Source organism: Halichoerus grypus, chromosome 6, assembly GCF_964656455.1.
Source record: "Halichoerus grypus chromosome 6, mHalGry1.hap1.1, whole genome shotgun sequence".
Classification (NCBI taxonomy): domain Eukaryota; kingdom Metazoa; phylum Chordata; class Mammalia; order Carnivora; family Phocidae; genus Halichoerus; species Halichoerus grypus.
The window spans coordinates 32,026,622-32,039,681 of NC_135717.1; the positions used below are offsets into that span (position 1 = coordinate 32,026,622).

General features: G+C 48.2%; 1 protein-coding gene across 9 annotated transcripts in view; it reads right to left on the minus strand.

The window, feature by feature from the left end:
- Window positions 1-12,479, minus strand: part of CLEC16A (C-type lectin domain containing 16A) — a 202,579-nt gene extending 190,100 nt beyond the window's left edge. For 4 of the 9 annotated variants that reach the window (XM_036070365.2, XM_078074801.1, XM_036070341.2 and 1 more), the window contains exon 1: window positions 12,206-12,478. In XM_036070365.2, coding sequence (XP_035926258.1) covers window positions 12,206-12,285 — 80 coding nt within the window. In that variant the 5' untranslated portion in view covers window positions 12,286-12,478. Of the gene's footprint in view, window positions 1-12,205 lie in introns of all 9 variants that reach the window. The other 5 variants (XM_078074798.1, XM_078074804.1, XM_078074805.1 and 2 more) reach the window with 3 other exon arrangements.
- Between the last annotated feature and the right edge of the window lie 581 nt (window positions 12,480-13,060).

The window sequence follows — 13,060 nt, forward strand, 5'->3', positions numbered from 1 at the left end:
CCCCGGGTGATCCTGATGCTGCTGAAGCAAATGGAAGCACATGGCCCAGGCCGAGCATCTAGCATAAAAACCCTCAGCCAGGCTGATGCAGAGCTTTAGAAGAAGAGCCCCAGATTAGGGAGGGGAGATCCCAAAGCCAGTCCCTGGGGCAAATATCACGTACAATCAAGACTATCCTTGGGGGGTGCCTGGGTGGCTCAGTTGGTTAAGCGTCCAACTCTTGATTTCAGCTCAGGTCATGATCTCAGGGTTGTGGGATCGAACCCCGAGTTGGGGTTCCCTGCTCAAAGATGGAAAATGGCCCTCTCCCTCTGCTCCTCCCCCGCTTGCATGCTCGCTCTCTGTCTCACTCTCTCTCTCTTACATAAAATCTTTAAAAACAAAAAACAAAGAAACATGGGTACCTGGGTGGTGCAGTCGGTTAAGCATCTGACTCTTGGTTTCAGCTCAGGTCATGATCTCAGGATTCTGAGATTGAGCCCCGTGCCTGACTCTGCGCTCAGCATGGGGTCTGCTTAAGACTCTCTTTCCCTCTCCCTCTGCCCCCCACCCCGTGCATGCACCCTCTCTCTCTCTCAAGTAAATAAGTAAATCATAAAAAAAAAAAATGGAATGCCCATCAGAACTCACAGCTCAAATGAAGTGGGTGGCTTGTAGTTCAAGGCACTGACCTCATTTGCTGGGTACCCACTGTAGGGGGGTGTCTGGGAGGCTATGGCCCTGAGCTTCACCCACCCAAGTGTTCCTGGAAGGCCTCTGCTGCCCCAGACCTGTGCCTGCCGCTGGAGTAGAGGCAGGTAGACCCAGTCCCATCCTCAGGCCTCTACCAGTGGTCAGGGCAACCGGAAGAATCACTGAGGCCAGTCCTGGGCGATGTGAGGACTAGCGCCTGGCCAGATGCCCTGGGAGTGCCACCTGCACAGCTTTAAGAGCATTGTTGCAAAGGGCAAGACTTCACTCTTTTCTATGGCTGAGTCATGTTCCATTGTATATATATATACCACATCTTCTTTACCCTTTCATCTAGCGACGGGCAGCTGAGCTCTTTTCCATAATTTGCCCATTGTTGATAATGCTGCTATAAACATCGGGGTGCATGTATCCCTTCCAAGAAGACTTGAAGATGCTGACACCCCTGCCTCCTGGCTCCCAAAGGCACTCCCTCCTCTCCCTCAGGGTTGTCCCTCAATTTTTTTTTTTAATTTTTTTATTGTTATGTTAATCCCCATACATTACATCATTAGTTTTAGATATAGTGTTCCATGATTCATTGTTTGTGCATAACACCCAGTGCTCCATGCAGAACGTGCCCTCCTCAATACCCATCACCAGGCTAACCCATCCTCCCAACCCCCTCCCCTCTAGAACCCTCAGTTTGTTTTTCAGAGTCCATTGTCTCTCATGGTTCTTCTCCCCCTCCGATTTCCCCCCCTTCATTCTTCCCCTCCTGCTACATTCTTCTTCTTCTTTTTTTCTTTCTTAACATATATTGCATTATTTGTTTCAGAGGTACAGATCTGAGATTCAACAGTCTTGCACAATTCACAGCGCTTACCAGAACACATACCCTCCCCAGTGTCCAACACCCAGTCACCCCATCCCTCCCACCCCACCCCCCACTCCAGCAACCCTCAGTTTGTTTCCTGAGATTAAGAATTCCTCATATCAGTGAGGTCACATGATACATGTCTTTCTCTGTTTGACTTATTTCGCTCAGCATAATACCCTCCAGTTCCATCCACGTCGTTGCAAATGGCAAGATCTCATTCCTTTTGATGGCTGCATAATATTCCATTGTATATATATACCACATCTTCTTTATCCATTCATCTGTTGATGGACATCTTGGCTCTTTCCACAGTTTGGCTATTGTGGACATTGCTGCTATAAACATCGGGGTGCACGTAGCCTTTCGGGTCCCTACTTTTGTATCTTTGGGGTAAATACCCAGTAGTGCAATTGCTGGATCATATGGTAGCTCTATTTTCAACTTTTTGAGGAACCTCCATACTGTTTTCCAGAGTGGCTGCACCAGCTTGCATTCCCACCAACAGTGTAGGAGGGTTCCCCTTTCTCCGCATCCCCGCCAACATCTGTCATTTCCTGACTTGTTAATTTTAGCCATTCTGACTGGTGTGAGGTGGTATCTCATTGAGGTTTTGATTTGGATTTCCCTGATGCCGAGCGATATTGAACACTTTTTCATGTGTCTGTTGGCCATTTGGATGTCTTCTTTGGAAAAATGTCTGTTCATGTCTTCTGCCCATTTCTTGATTGGATTCTTTGTTCTTTTGGTGTTGAGTTTGATGAGTTCTTTATAGATTTTGGATACTAGCCCTTTATCTGATATGTCATTTGCAAATATCTTCTCCCATTCTGTCAGTTGTCTTTTGGTTTTGTTGACTGTTTCCTTTGCTTTGCAAAAGCTTTTTATCTTGATGAAGTCCCAATAGTTCATTTTTGCCCTTGCTTCCCTTGCCTTTGGTCTCAATTTTTTTTTTAAGATTTTATTTCTAAGTAATTTCTGCACCCAACGTGGGGTTCAAACACACAACCCTGAGATCAAGAATCTCACTACCACTGCGCCAGCCAAAAGCCCCCTCCCTTCGAGTTAGTATTTTTGTATCTGATGTGGATGGAGCTAGAGAATGTAACACAAAGCGAAATAAGTCAGTCAGAGAAAGACAAATACCATATGATCTCACTCCTATGTGGAATTTAAGAGACAAAACAAACATGGGGGAAAAAAGAGAGGCAAACCAAGAAACACTCTTAACTATAGAGAACACACTGATGGTTACCAGAAGGGGGGATGGGTGAAATAGGTGACCGGGATTAAGGAGTGCACTTGTGATGAGCACGATCACTAAATTCTACACCTGAAACTAATTACACTGTCGACTAAGTGGAATTTAAATAAAAACTTAAAACAAAATTAAAATAAATAAAAAGACAGCATCTCCAGGGCCCAGACTGACTTAAGCTGTCATGGTTTGGGAAGAAAAGGGGGACACCAAGAGGAACTGACTCAAGAAGAGTCACCTTCTGACTTCTTTTATGGCTACCTTCAGTTTGGAGGTGGGGCTGGTGAGAGCAAGACAGGGGGATAGGATCCTACCATCGAAAATCCCCCAAAATGGGTAGGTTATAAAGAGGTAGAACCTTGCAGACGGAACAGTAAGGCCTAATCTGCTTTAGGGGGCTGGGTTTTATTTAATATTGTTGCTGTCTGTTATATTTTAAAGACCGTACAGTGAGTCACTTAATCACTGAATCAAAGATTGCATGCAACTTCTAACACACAGTAACTAGAACAGCTCTCCAAATACAGAAATCTCCACCACCTGCGCCCCAAATCTACCAGCAGGGCTGCACGTGCGCGTGGAGGCCAGTTTCCCCCTGTGCGAAGGGGACTCCACAGCACTGAAGCACCCTGGATGAAATGCAGGAGGACCCACTCGTGAATCTCTGCCTCCACCTCCCCTCCTATGCATTTTTCCCCAAGAAGCTCAAAGAGTGGAGTTTTCCAAATTGTGCTTCAAGGGCCCCCTACATCAGAATCCCCCTTCGGTTGCAGATTCTAGCTCCCCACCCCAGATGCACCCACCGAAGCTGACTCAAGTGTGCATTCTGAACCAGCTCCCACTAAGGTTTCGGCGTTGCTGCATCACTCACCCCATGGCCACCAGTGACACTCGGCATGTGGCCCACAGTATGCCCCCTACCCTGCTGGGACGGGCTTCATGGGCAGCATCGGGGGGAAGGGCAGATCCTCCCCACTCTGGCGTTTCCCTCTGCGGAGATCATCCACAGCATCCCACTAACACACTCCTGGCCCAATGGGAGAGGCAGTGGCTTTTATGGCTCCGAAGACGCCCAAGAGGGACAGGACGGTTTAAAATCTTTAGGACCAGCCCTGACTTCTAACTCCTGGCATCTCTTGGTGAAGCCTTCTGTGTTGAGAAGTGGAGCTGGTATGCTGTTAAGGATATGCAGTTGAATGAACAGGCACCAGGCACCCACATGGGGGCAGCAAGTAGCTTCCCTGAGTACGGGCGCTCCCACCTTGGGGAAGTGAAACCCACGGGGTCGTTTTGATTGAAGGTGTAGTTTCATCACACCCATGCAAAGGAAGTAGAGTCACAAGATTTATTCCTTACAGATCCCAGGAGCTGGGGGCCCGGGGTCGTGCAATGAGTCAGAGGATGGGCAGTTCTCCATCACGGGAGATGGTATGGGAGCAGGACACAGACAGCAGGGTAGCAAGCACCTGTTACTGTGAAGTTTCTGTTTTACCTTGCAGTTTGGCTTAGCATACATCTGGAACTGATTTTTCTGTGTATGGTGTAAGATATTGGCTAAAATTAATTTTTTCCATATGGAAATCTAGTTGACTCAGCGTCATTTACTGAAAAGGTCCTGAGTTCTCTCTCCAATGCACTCTAATGTCACCCCTGTCATTTATCAGATGACTGCACTTGTGGGAACTCTTTCTGAATGCTCTAGTTCCACGGATCTATTCGTTTACCTTTGTGCTGATACCACGGTGTCTGATTATTGCTGCTTTACGATAAATCCTGCTATGTGATAATGGAAGTCCTCCAACTTTTTTCCCTTTGTTTTTTCATTATTGTATTGGCTATTCTTGGCCCTTTACATTTCCATATAAATTTTAAAATCCCCTTCTCAACTTCCACAAAACTACTTGCTAAGATTTCCTTTAAGATTGCCCTAAATCTCGGGGCACCTGCATGGCTCAGTCGTTAAGCGTCTGTCAAATAAATAAATAAATAAAAAATCTTAAAAAAAAAGATTGCCCTAAATCTCTAGCTAAATATAGAGGGAACTGACATCTTTACAATAAGGTAACATCATGACATTTACATTTCTCTCATTGTTGGCTGGATAGGGTCTGGCACATCTTTTGCTAGATTTATTTGTAGGTAACTGATGTTTTTTGATGCTGTTGTAAAATGGTAGTGCCTGAAATACTCATTTTCTAAATGTCTGCTGTTGGTAGATGCAAATACCCACTACATCTCAACCTCCAAATTTCTATGATGATTGTACCTGTACCTTGCTCATCTTTTCACACCCCACTATACCCTAGCACACTGTTTTAGGTAATGGGAAAGGAAGGAAGGAAGGAAGGAAGGAAGGAAGGAAGGAAGGAAGGAAGGAAGGAAGGAAGAAGAGGCCCTCAACACATGTTTGCTTAAATGTACGGGGGCGGGGGGGATAGCTGAATGGATTAAGGTTTAATATTTTAATGCTGCACCTCATTCCTGAGCTTTGGAAGATCAAGTAATTCAACTATCTAGAGATATCAATATAGCTTAATAACTTTCTGATTTTGAGCGTAACACTCATTTTAGGAAGGTTGAATGCTTCAACAACAAAAGAGACCTGTCAATTACGCCACTGCCCAGAGATGAGCACTGCTGGAATGTGATCTGTTTCCTTGGGTCTTTTCCTTTGCTGTGGATATTCAGGTAGTTGAGCTCCTGCTGCAGATCCATTTCCCTGCTCATCTTTCCTCCCCCTTCTTAGGGTAATAAAAGCATTTTTGTTATTGACAACCATTTGCAAGCATCTGTAATGGCTACACAGTTGACAGGACAAGCACAGCAGTTACTCTTCTGCTGGACATTAGGATTCCTCATTGTTTAGATGATCAACAATGTTACCGTGGCTGTCTTGGTGTGCAAGGCTCTGTCCCTATCTCAGATAAGTTTCCAAGGGCAGAAGGACAGAGTTTTCTCTTACAATGATCACTGGTACAATGAAAACATTTTCTCTCTAACTCTGTGTGTGCACATTTTTATCATCATCATTAAAACAGCTGCAGCTAGGCTCTTTTGCGAGGCCCTCTTCTGAGTGCTTCAGATGTATTCACTCATTAAACCCTTAAAATAAGCGGGGTTGATGCTCCAGGGAGCTGAGGCTCTGGGAGGCTAGGATCTGCCCAGAGTCCTCATGCAGGGGACCCAGGCAGTCTGACTCCAGACCCCTTGCTTATAACCATGATAGGATAGAAAATGTAAACAACGAAGTAAACACTATTATTAGCCAAGCATTTACATGAAGTTATAAATGAATGCCTAGCATGCAAGGAAACCAAGCAGATAAACAATAAACCAAAAAGGCATGAAAATACATATCCGATCTTAAAGTCAGTATTTATAACTGACCCTTACTCTATTTCTTCAGAAAACAGCCAACATCATCATATCTCCAGCACAAGTTCTGTAGAATGTAGAATCTCAATATCAGACCCTGCAAAGGCGTGTGCTCTACGTTGAGCGATAAGCTGAAGAGTCTGAACTGTTTGGATAGAAAACCATAGCCTGTTGCCAGCACACAACGAACACACCAGAGGCTCCTCGCCAAGGACGATGAACTGTAAACGAATTCTGCCTCCACAGACCCTGCTCTCTCCAGAATCACTTATTTCACAGGTTAAACCATTACAGTCAATAATCATTATGTCCACTTCAGGGACACACACTAAGTTCATACAAGTTTTATGACCTGTATCATAATATGCCTCTTAGGATGCTCCTACTGGAAAATCCTGAAACTTAAGCTAAAGTGTGAGGAAGGATAAGTGGAGTGGCAGAGGCCTAAGGAGACCAGAAGTCCACTCCCCACAAAGCACACATCCCCAAATAACAATGTCTGGGGGACAGAGGGACACGGAGCCTTTGTCTGTTCGGTCTGCTCAGCACCAGGGCAGAGACTACCCAGAGCATTCCCTCTGTGCCTTGGGAACCACACGTGGTCAATGCCCGGCCCTCTGGCCTACAGGACAAGGAGAAGCTCCACATGGGGTGCAATGAGACCAGAGGACTGGGGACAAGTGTGATAGGTGGTGCTTCTTCCGATGAATCACCCCAGAAAGATGTCAAACTGGGCCAGCCAGTGAGACTGGGTCTGAGATTTGGGATGCTGACAACCACACAGGGGTGTAGGCAGGGCTTGCAGCCCTACACACAAAGTCACAGCTCCAGCATGGACGCGGGGACCAAACTGGCCAGAGCAGGCCATTGTTAAGAAAAGCCTGGCCAGAACTCGCCTCTTTCGTTCACCTGTGACAAATACTCGCTGATCACTCATTGTGTGCCAGGCCCTGTGCCATCTGACAATTCCCAGGTGAACAAGCCACCCGGGTCTCTGTCCTTGTGAAGCTTATGCTCAAATTGGGAGAGAATTGGGCATTTGGATGGGCAGGAAGAGGAGAGCTCAAGTGGAGAGAGCAAAGATGCAGACAGGCGGGCGTGTGAGGTGTGTGTCACAGAGTGAGACAGGAGGCTCATCAAGGTGAAGCGGCACAAGAAACACCCCTGGATTAGGGGAGGCGGCCACCGTCACTTCCCAGAAGGCCGCAGCGGTCCAACTGGATGCCCACCTCCTGCTGGGCCCTCCCCCAACCTACCCTGCAAATTTTGGCTGGACCACGGTACTCCAGTTAAAAAAAAAAAAAAAAAAAAAACCTTCAAGGGCTGCCCATTGTTCTCAGCCTGATGTCCAAATTCCTTAATGTGATTTAAGGAGAGTTCTTTGTGACCTCTTCTGCCTCATCGATCTGCTCTGGGGTCCTACACTTCCCCCTGCCCCCATATGCAAGCCGTTGCTGAATGACCTGAGCCCCCCCCCCCCCCCCTCCAGGCCTCTCAATCACTGTTTCCTCTGCCTACAGCATCCCCGCGTCCACCCTCCCCCCTATAGTCTGGCACACCTCTCATCTTTTAGACCTCCCTTTAAATGGGTGTCTGCCTACCAAGGATGCTCCTGACTCCCTAGCCTGCATTAGAAGGCCCTCACCTGTGCTCCAAAACTAGAAGGATGGCAACAGAGTCTAGAGCACTCTGAAGGCCTGGATGGAAGAACTTGGACTTGACGTAATGGGTGCCTTGGGCTCATTATAAGTGATACGGTGAATATGATATCCTTAAAAAAAAAAAAAAATTAGTCTGGCAATACTATACCCTTAAAAATAATCGGTGCTGGGGTGCCTGGGTGGCTCAGTCGTTAAGCGTCTGCCTTCGGCTCAGGTCATGATCCCAGGGTCCTGGGATCGAGCCCCGCGTCGGGCTCCCTGCTCCACCGGAAGCCTGCTTTTCCCTCCCCCACTCCCCCTGCTTGTGTTCCCTCTCTCGCTGTCTCTCTCTCTCTCAAAAAAATAAAATCTTTAAAAAAAAAAAAAATCAGTGCTACCTTAGGCAAAAGTTGACTAAACCGGGAACAGGTGAACATCTGCCTGCTAGATACACATTCCCCTTCTCTTTGGGTAAGAACCCCAGATTTTCCCAGGGGAAACCACCCCTTTCTCTCATTCTCTGTCCACTAGCTTGGGAGGAGCTGATGCTGCCCCAGTTCTGGGCAAGGGCCAATTAGAGCACCCCATACCCCTGGCCACAGTGACTAGCTCAGGGTCAGGCATGAGACCCCAGGTTGGTCCAACTATACTCACTTCTGGACAATATTTAGAGAAAAAGCTCTTTTTCCCACGGATTGCTAGAATGATACGATGTAAGCCTAGAGCCTGCTGAGAATGACACCAACAACACAGAAGAAAGCTGAGACAAGAACTGGAAAGAGACAGATGCTGACAGCTTTGTCTGAACACCTGGACTTGGCCATGGCTTAGCTAGGACAGACTGCTCAGGGACAGGAGCCAATCAGTTCTGTTTGGGGCATAAGGCAATTCCAGCTGGGTTTCGGTCACTCACAACCAAGAATCTTGACCCACACATAAAGGTAATCAGAATTAAGGCGACAGCACAACACAACACCAAAACAGTTCTACCAATCTGTGGACTTGCGCTTCCTGCTAAAGGTGACCTTTCAGAGGCAATCACACAACTCCATCTCAGTAAAGGTTCTGCTTGCTGGTGGGCATTTGTTAGTCAGTGTCACGGCCTTGCTACTAGTCTGGGCAATAAACCACCCGTGACGTGTAGCCAATAACCTCTTACTATCTCAGTCTGCTTCGACTGAATCTCTAACTCGATTCAGCACACAAGGACCACAGGCACACGGTTTCCCATTACTTAGCAAAGTCGAACCCTGTCTAACAGAAAGATTCCTTGCCAGTTTGAAAGCTGAGAATGTTAGAAGAATAATGTGGTTCAAAAGCAATACCCGCTCTCTGTACTATCTTCTCGATTTTTCTTTAAATCTCAAACTGTTCTTCAAAATAAAGTCTATTTTTAAAACGGGGAGGGTTCCTAGGTGCTTTGCATGTCCAAAAAAACCTTTTAAAAAAAAAATCTAAATTCTTTATCTTAATCTTTCCTCTCCACCCACTGCCCTAGGTCAAGCTAAGAGTATATTAGGGTGACCAAGACTTTCCCAGTTTTAGCACTGAAAGTCCCATGTCCTGGGAAATCCCTCAGTCCCAGGCACACCGGGATGGTTGGTCACCCTTCGTGTCAGATGAAGCCCAAGCCCCGTTCTACCTCCAGCCTTATTTCCTACAACCACCAGCACCACATTGATACTCCACAAACCCCAGGGTCCCCCTCCCACATCCTGCAGCCCCACATGATGGCTCTGTCCTTGAAGACTCTGCTCTGGTGTTGCCTCCCCCAGAAAGCTTCCAAGGGTTCCTACAGAACCCTGACTACAGAGCTCCCAGCACTTGTCCTGCTGTACAGTCACTGGCTTTATGGCTGTCTCCCCCACCAGCCTGTGAACTCCCTCAGGGAATGAGCTGTTCTGTACCTAAGGCCCAAGATGCTTACTATCAGAGCCAAATGAAGAACATCACAAGCACTGGGGTGAGCACTAGCTGTTTATGACACTCTTTTCCAAGTCATTTTGGGATCTTCTAAGCCCCACAGCAGTCTGCAAATCGCCAGGTTCCTCAGATTGTAATATGGATTAAGCTGATCTGCCTGATCCAGGACAGGCAGCTCAGGTTTCCAAAAGCACCCAATGGCCTTTTAACCTAAACAATGAACCTGGGCAGTTCCCAGATACTTCAAAGGAATCTGAGAACCTTTACCATTCCCTGGCTGGCTGGCAGGTAAAGATGCCCCATCGGGCAGAGAGACTCAACCAAGTTGAAAGTCTGCCCAAACTGACTTAGGAAGCAGCTTCCTTCAGAAAGACAGTGCAGTGGTGTGAGCACTGAAGTCAGATCCAGGCTTTTTGACCGTTTCAGTTGTTGTCACCTTGTGGCAAGTGACTTAACCTCTTTGAACCTTAGTTGCCACTTCTATAAAATGGAAAACAGTAACAGTTCCTATAACTCACACACTTGTGAGGACTAAAGGAAATAACACACAGGAAGTCCTCAGTAAGTACCTGGCACCAAAAAAAAAAAAAAAAAAAAAAAAATGCATTCAATAATTATTAAAGTACTTTACAAGGGCTGGAGGCAGGCAGAGCTAGGTGAAAGCCTGCAGGTGCCTGGATGCTGGCCGGAGGCCCAACCTCCTTTAGATAACCATCCTCCCCTTCTCAGCCACATCCACCCACTCTCTAAATTCCTAAAATCCTTCTGCCTCTCCCTTTCCAGTCCAGCTGCCGTCCCATTTAAGATTCCTGACTTCCCTACACACCCCCATCCTGTCCTGTGCCTCTCTCCTCCCTATGTCCTCTCATCACTTCCCTAAAACCATTCCTTATGACATACTGATCCCTCCTGCCCCCCCAACTCTTTGAGACTCACAAACATTTATGAAACGCCTGTTTCGTGCTAGAAAAGACATAGCTGAGAAGCACAGCACCCCGACCCCTGGCCAAATGAGAAGCCCCAGCTGATTTCCCTCCCACCAATCCTTTCCCTGGGCCCCTGTCTTCCTTCTACTGCTCCCTGCCTCCCCCCTCTAACCTTCTTCCTTCCCATTAGTAATCTTCAGAGCTCCCTCTGGAAACCAGCCTATTTCTTACCACCAAAGGATTGCCTACTCCCAACCCAAATGCCCCCCCACTAGATTTTCCTCCCTGAAGTCATTCCCTCCACAAAAATCTCTATTTTCCATCGCCTCACCCCCCCCCAAAACCCTAGGTTTGTCTGCATGCTCTGCACCTGTCCCCAATTCACCCATTTTTTCCCCACTCTTTCGGCAGCCACTGAGCTCCTACTGTGTGCCAGGCACAGCGCTAGATGCTGGAAATACAGCTGTGAGCAGAACAAGCAGTCTCTGCTCTCCTGGAAGTACCAGTTTAGGAGCAGACAGAAAAGGAGTAAAAAACAGGGTAAAGGCAGATAGTGAAGACAGGCATTGAACGAAAGCAAGAGAAAGATCAGAAGGAAAGGAACTGAAGTGGGGAAGCACTTTAGGTAGGGTGGTCTGGGAAGGCCTTACCTAGCTGATAAACACAGCTACAACTATTAGCCACCTACAGTGTAAGAGACACTAGATCAATCTCTTTCCATGCGTGATATTATTGAATCCTTGAACAGTGTACACCATCCCCATTTGCAGATGGGGAACCAGAGGCTCAAGGAAGTGAAGTAATTTGGCCAAGGTCACACAGCCATTAAGCGGTAGAATCAGGATTTGAATGCAGGTCTGACTGCAAGGCCGTTCTGTGCACTCCTGCTTCCCAGGACCATGTTGGCCACCTGTCCTCCCCCAGAGCTCTACTTCTGATATTCCCCTCCTTAGACTCCCCCAAGGGGAAAAAAAATTTAAACGATTGTCCTTATTTGAGCACTTGTACATGCTTCCAGTTTTACGAGCATTCCCTTACCCAACCCTCAAAACAACCATAGGGAGTAGGTGCTGTCACTATAATCACTTTACAACTGAGGAAACTGAGGCCTAAATTCACACACTTAGATTCGAACCCCGATCTGACTCCCAGGTCCAGATCTCTGGCCCCTAAGCTGTCCAGCCTAAGAAGTACCACCCTCAGAAGCTTGGTGCCCACCGCTGCCCCCGGGAAGAACGAAGTCTGCATCCGTAAACTGAAATCTATGCCCTTACTTTACAAATGGGGATACTGAGATTCTGAGAAGCTAAGCCACTTGCCCAAGGTCACACAGCGAGGAGCGACGGTGTCAGGGTTCGAACCCAGGCGCCCTGACTCCAGAGCCCTCGCTCTTAACCATCGTACAGCCTCTCCCGGGGGTCTCTCTCCGCCCTCCACCTCGCTCTCACACCTCGCAGCGCCCCCAGCCCGGGGCTATGCGCCCCCAACCCCACGTCCAGCCCCGCGGCCTGGGCCCCTCAGCCCCCAACACACTCACTTGAGGTGGTCCAAGGAGTGGATGTTGCGGGAAGACTTGCCATGGCCCCCGCCCACCCAGCTCCGCGAGCGGCCAAACATGTTGGCGGCCCCGACCCGTTGCCCGCCTCACGGTCTCATGCCCGAGCGGCCAAGCGGCCGGGCGCCCGCAGCGGCAGCACAAGCGGAGGAGGCAACGGCGGAGGTGGTAGAGGGACCGCCAACCACCTTCCTCCCCGGCCCACAGCTCCGCACTGACATTCAGCCGGAACCGGCCGTTCGACCGCCGCGCTTTACGGCCGCCGCCACGAGGAACGCTGGGAAGTGCAGTTCGCTCGCGAGGCCCCCGCCGACAGGACTCTGGGAACGAACTACAAGGCCCGGCGTGCATCGGGCAACTGCGGGCCTGCGGCCTTGGAGAAGAGGCGGAGCGAGAGGAGGGGGAGAGCCCGCAGTATCGGAGGGTGGGCGGGAATGGGAAGCCTGTGCGCGCAGCCCTGAGGAGGGAATCCGTGAAGATGGGTGCTTAAAAGTAACCGCAATGTTTACAATCTTTAGCTTGTATGATAAGAATAAGAATAGTTATTGCATGGCGTATCCTATGTGCCACCGTCCTGAGCGCTTTACATATACTGATATTTAAGGCTAACCACCAACCTAGGAGCTGGGTACTATCATCCATCCCCATGCTACCTATGGCGAAACTGAATCACAGAGGGGTTGACTTACCCAAGGTCATGCAGCTAGTCCGTGCGTGGTTCAAACCCTGGCACCCTCATTTTATGCCCCAGTAAGATAATCTGTACCAAATCGGCAATGGTCTTGACTGTCCTTACTGCTTTTTTTCTTTTTCCACTTAAACTTAAGAAATAGATTT